The sequence below is a fragment of the Buceros rhinoceros genome, unplaced genomic scaffold, assembly GCF_000710305.1.
Source record: "Buceros rhinoceros silvestris isolate BGI_N320 unplaced genomic scaffold, ASM71030v1 scaffold10712, whole genome shotgun sequence".
NCBI lineage: Eukaryota > Metazoa > Chordata > Aves > Bucerotiformes > Bucerotidae > Buceros > Buceros rhinoceros.
The window spans coordinates 30,013-34,233 of record NW_010400710.1 but is presented as its reverse complement, the minus strand read 5'-3'; the positions used below and the strand labels follow the sequence as shown (position 1 = coordinate 34,233).

The 4,221-nt window shown below is 39.3% G+C and overlaps 1 protein-coding gene across 1 annotated transcript; it reads right to left on the bottom strand.

Moving 5' to 3' along the window:
• Positions 1–1,126: 1,126 nt before the first annotated feature.
• On the bottom strand, positions 1,127–2,126 carry FSHB (follicle stimulating hormone, beta polypeptide). Its single transcript, XM_010131988.1, has 2 exons — positions 1,968–2,126; positions 1,127–1,363 (listed from the first exon to the last, which is right to left on the bottom strand). The coding sequence occupies exons 1-2, from the start codon at positions 2,124–2,126 to the stop codon at positions 1,127–1,129; spliced, it is 396 nt and encodes a 131-aa protein (XP_010130290.1).
• Positions 2,127–4,221: the final 2,095 nt, after the last annotated feature.

Here is a 4,221-nt window from a genome sequence, read left to right as displayed (position 1 = left end):
AACCAGTTGCTCTGCATTCCGTGTGCACGCGATTGCTTCTGAAGAAGAGCAGTATCTTTTAATTTGCCTGAAAGGATCTAATTCTGTAGGTTTCAGATAATTTTCCATTCTGATTCAGTCAGTCCTCCAGCTTGCTTCCAGACCATCCCAACTTCACATTGGCCATCACAGAATTAGGTTGCTGCAGAACTCTAAGAACTTGCATTCTCAGAAGGGACTACCATGGATTACTTTCAAGACATATAATCATACCATGTTTGTGCTACTGGGATCAGGTGCCTCTGGATTCATCCCTAAGTAATTTGTGGCTCCTTATGTTAGTATTTAAACAGTTCTCATTATTATGTTCTGTTGCATAATGAGAGGAAATCCAGCGTTTCAGATGGCCTAACTGATTTAGGATATGTTTACTCAGATGAAAGTAGACAGCTGATGATTCTTTTTTCCAGATAGCCAGGTATGAACTTGAGTTCATGGTGTTTGTGTTATTGTGGCACTGAGTCTGAGCTAACAAGCCTTACTGAGAAAGCACAAGAGTTCAGGTGACATTCAACATTTCAGCACAGATTTTGGCTCTTAAATAAACATGCTGTTATTATCTACTGAGCATAATGACTATATGAAGTATTTTGCCTGAAAAAAGTCAGGATCTCAGCTGAGAGAGGTTTACAGTTCAACTAATAGAAGGTGAGGGCGCAGATGCTGATATAAGAAAATCAGTGCTACAAGGCTTTTTAAAATAAGTGCATTCTGAGGAGGGAAGGAAAGCAGGGGATAATAAAGTCTTGGAACTTGGTAACTTTTTGAAAGCATAGGAAGCATAGAATGAGCAGAAGGAACTAGGCAGTGGAAATACAGGAATATAAAGAATGAAGATGTAATAGAGGAGGCAAGGGCAGAAGGAATCAGAAGCAACATCCTATAGACCTCTGCAAATGATTTCAAGGAAACTGATGGGTTAAGCAGGGGAGGCCTGAAAAGAAGTTTACTCAGCTCTCCATTTTGGCCTTAATCTTTGTTTTAATCTTGGCAGTTTCTAAATAGCCTTGCCTATTATCTTTGACTCAAGCCCAACCAGTACCTTTTTCCAGAAGTGACCATGTAAAGCCAAACTGCCATCTACACTTCATTGGTTACTTCCATTCTGACTGAAGGAACAGTAGGATGGCCCCAGTCCCCTCACAGTGCAGTCTGTGCTGTCCGTGTCACAGGTCTGACAGTGGCACTCTGTAGCTACCGGGTATGAATAAAAAGATTCAGGATGGTCACCACAGCCAGGGATCTTCACTGTTTCGTACACAACCTCCTTGAAGGTACATGTTTGCTGAACGGATGATACTGGTGGATATTTATATACTGGATCCTGAAAATCGCAAGAAGGAAACTTGTTATGGGGTAGAATTCCAAAGTTTTATAAAATAAAGGACCTGATGTGAAAATTAATTAAACCGGTGGGACAATCTCACTGAGAGCAAAAGGATTTAGATCAGACTCTTCTAATTTCATCTAGATCCTTAGATTTCTCTTTTCAGAAGGTCCAATATGGCAAATTTGTGTTGTACCGTCACCGCTCCTGCAGGTCAATTGGGTGATTCTTCAAATTATTTGGAAAGGTAGAGGAGTCTGCATAGTAATGGCTACTTTATATTGTATCCATTTGCAACCACAAATTGAACACAAGGCAGAGATCCAGATTGTAATGCTTCCAGCTCTGGTTATACAATATAAGCAGAAAGTGTGCAGCCAGTTAAAGATGTGAATTTTACTAGCATCTTCTCACCCTTCCCTTTGTGGTTCAGATTGGCTGTGTATCTACTTTCCTGGCAAATATCACAGCAGTTACACAACCTGTTCTCCAACAAGCCTCATCCTGCCTATGGGTTTGTTATACACTGGAGAAATGTGTTATTTATACTTCACTTGGAATATTTAGTTCTGGTGGCTGAAATTAAATGCAAGATTCTCACCCTTGTGAAGCAGTATCCTGAGCACCACGTGGCATTCACTGTAATACAGAATTCACATTCTTCTCTTTCCACTGCTATAGTGATATTGGTGAGCTGACAGCTATTGCAACAAATTGCTTTCCAGCAGAATAACAGCACGTAACAATTAACTGTCTTCATCCTGTGTATAAAGGAAAAAAAATCTCTGTACTGGAGAAATATGTGTAGTTATTTTCAACAGGAAATATTTATAGAAACAGGGAGAAATCAAGTTATCACGTTATCCTCAAGTGCTTCTATAACAGCAATCTTTCAGAAACATCAGTGAGAATGTAGGATAAAGCCATTTAAATAGACATCTGTACGTTTACTGTTAAAGTAGTTTGATTTTCCTGAATGACTGAAAGGCATGTCAGCAATCTTTGCAGAGTAACAATAGCAGAGTACCATACCACTTTCAATGAAATATTTTTGTCTATGTTTCTGTAGAGAATGTGTCCTGTCTTTAAGGAGAAAGAAAAAGGAGCAAGGGAGAGAAAGAGCAAAGGATAATCTATATTTCAGAAGCAATTAACAGCATACAGCATTTGCAATTTGAAAAAATATTTCTAGATCAGGATCTGATGAAAACTTACCTGTATTCTACTTGTCTTCGTGGCAATAGCTGTAGTGAAAAGAAAACCCTACGCTTACCTTTTATACTAAATTGTGTGTAACTTATACCTCGAGGATTTGCAGTGTATTAATGCAGCATTAATTTGGTACCTGGTGGTAGCGGATTAACGCTCAGCCAGACAGTGAGATCAAGCCTTGTGAAGCGGAAAAAAAAACCCCCAAAACAGACTCAGGAAGGGATGGTGAAGGTTACAGTGTCTTTTTAGAAGTTTCAGTGGATTTGATTCGGTGGCATTTAGAAATAGCTGAGCAATTCTGCAGTTTGAAAGGCAGCTGAGAAACCTGTTTTTGGAAAAGTTCAGATGTTTTAACTGTGTTTTATATCAGCTTTCAAACTAATTGGCTTGGGGTGCAAGCTGGTTCTCTGGTAATTCATAGAGGAGGCATTGCTAGAGTGTTTCTTGGCTCACGAACATGTTCCTCACTTTTTCAGGGTATCAATATTTATTGCTTTTCTCTGAATTAGGTCTTGCCCAGTGAGCTGCATATGTGCTTCTTCATTGATCTGTGGTCAAAGGAAGTGCTAGCTTTGTTAAACTGAGTAACTCCACTTTTCTTTACTATTTAAAGTACCACTGTGGTTTTAAAATTCAGATTTCTATCCTGTATATGCAATCTTGATTCTTGTCTGTTGCATGGTCACATTTTTTTGAACATACATAGTGGGTGTCTCTATTGTGGAAAGGGAGTATAAAAATGTCATAATGAGGCTCCAGATCTGTGTTTTCTGTCAGTGATCTCAGATCGAATGCTGTCACGTCACAGGTTGAATGCTAGTGTTTTTAACAGGCAACCACGCAAACTGGACTGGAATGCATTCCCGCATTTGTCATCATCATAAAAGATTCTGCGAATAGTGTTCCCCTCTCACTGTCCTTTTCCTGTGTTCGCAAGTTAGAGACATGTGCCTCTTCACCAGAACGATGACAGAGAAATAACTTTGCTGAGCTTCACATATCACTTCTGGGGAAAATGACTCACAGTAGCACCGTATTTACTATTATCTGCCCAGAACAGCCAGTCTGGCTTTGTTATGACTGTTCTATTATGGTCAGTCTGACTTTTACAGAAATCCGTCCACAAAAAACTAGACAAGGACATACAGTTATCATGAAAAGAAATTCTCACTGGCTTATTAGTTGTCCTGCAGATGGGATGCTTTTCAAAATGGCTTTTACAAATGAGCCCTTTAAGTGTCTCATACCTTCCTGTGGTCCTGCAGACTGGCCATCTGTTCCAGTTCCCATCCAGTTTGCAATACTTTAATTTGTTAATTAATTGCCTATCACACCAAAGTTAGAGAGTCATCTGCAAATTTTCCCTGGACGTGTCCTGTAATAACTTTGACTGAGAACACATCTCAGTTAAATGTATAAAGAAGTTAAGAAAGCAGACATCTTCCTCTTTGCTGACATAAACCCTGTGATCTTTTGATAATGGTCTTGTGTGTCATTTAGTGTCAACACGGTCTGTATTCTCAGAGAAGATTCTTTCTTGCTGTAAATCACTACTTCCACAGATGCCAGACAAAAGCTGACTACAATTTGTTATATCCCTAGTGAGGGTGTAACAGTATATAGGCCTTTTCTAAGTACTAATC

Bases quoted from the DNA above. Each gene is read 5' to 3' on its own strand.
- FSHB (XM_010131988.1), bottom strand. From the start codon at position 2,126: ATGAAGACAGTTAATTGTTACGTGCTGTTATTCTGCTGGAAAGCAATT. The intron at 1,364-1,967 runs GTGAGAATCTTG...TGCGATTTTCAG, and splicing joins CAGGATACTGCTTCACAAGG to GATCCAGTATATAAATATCC.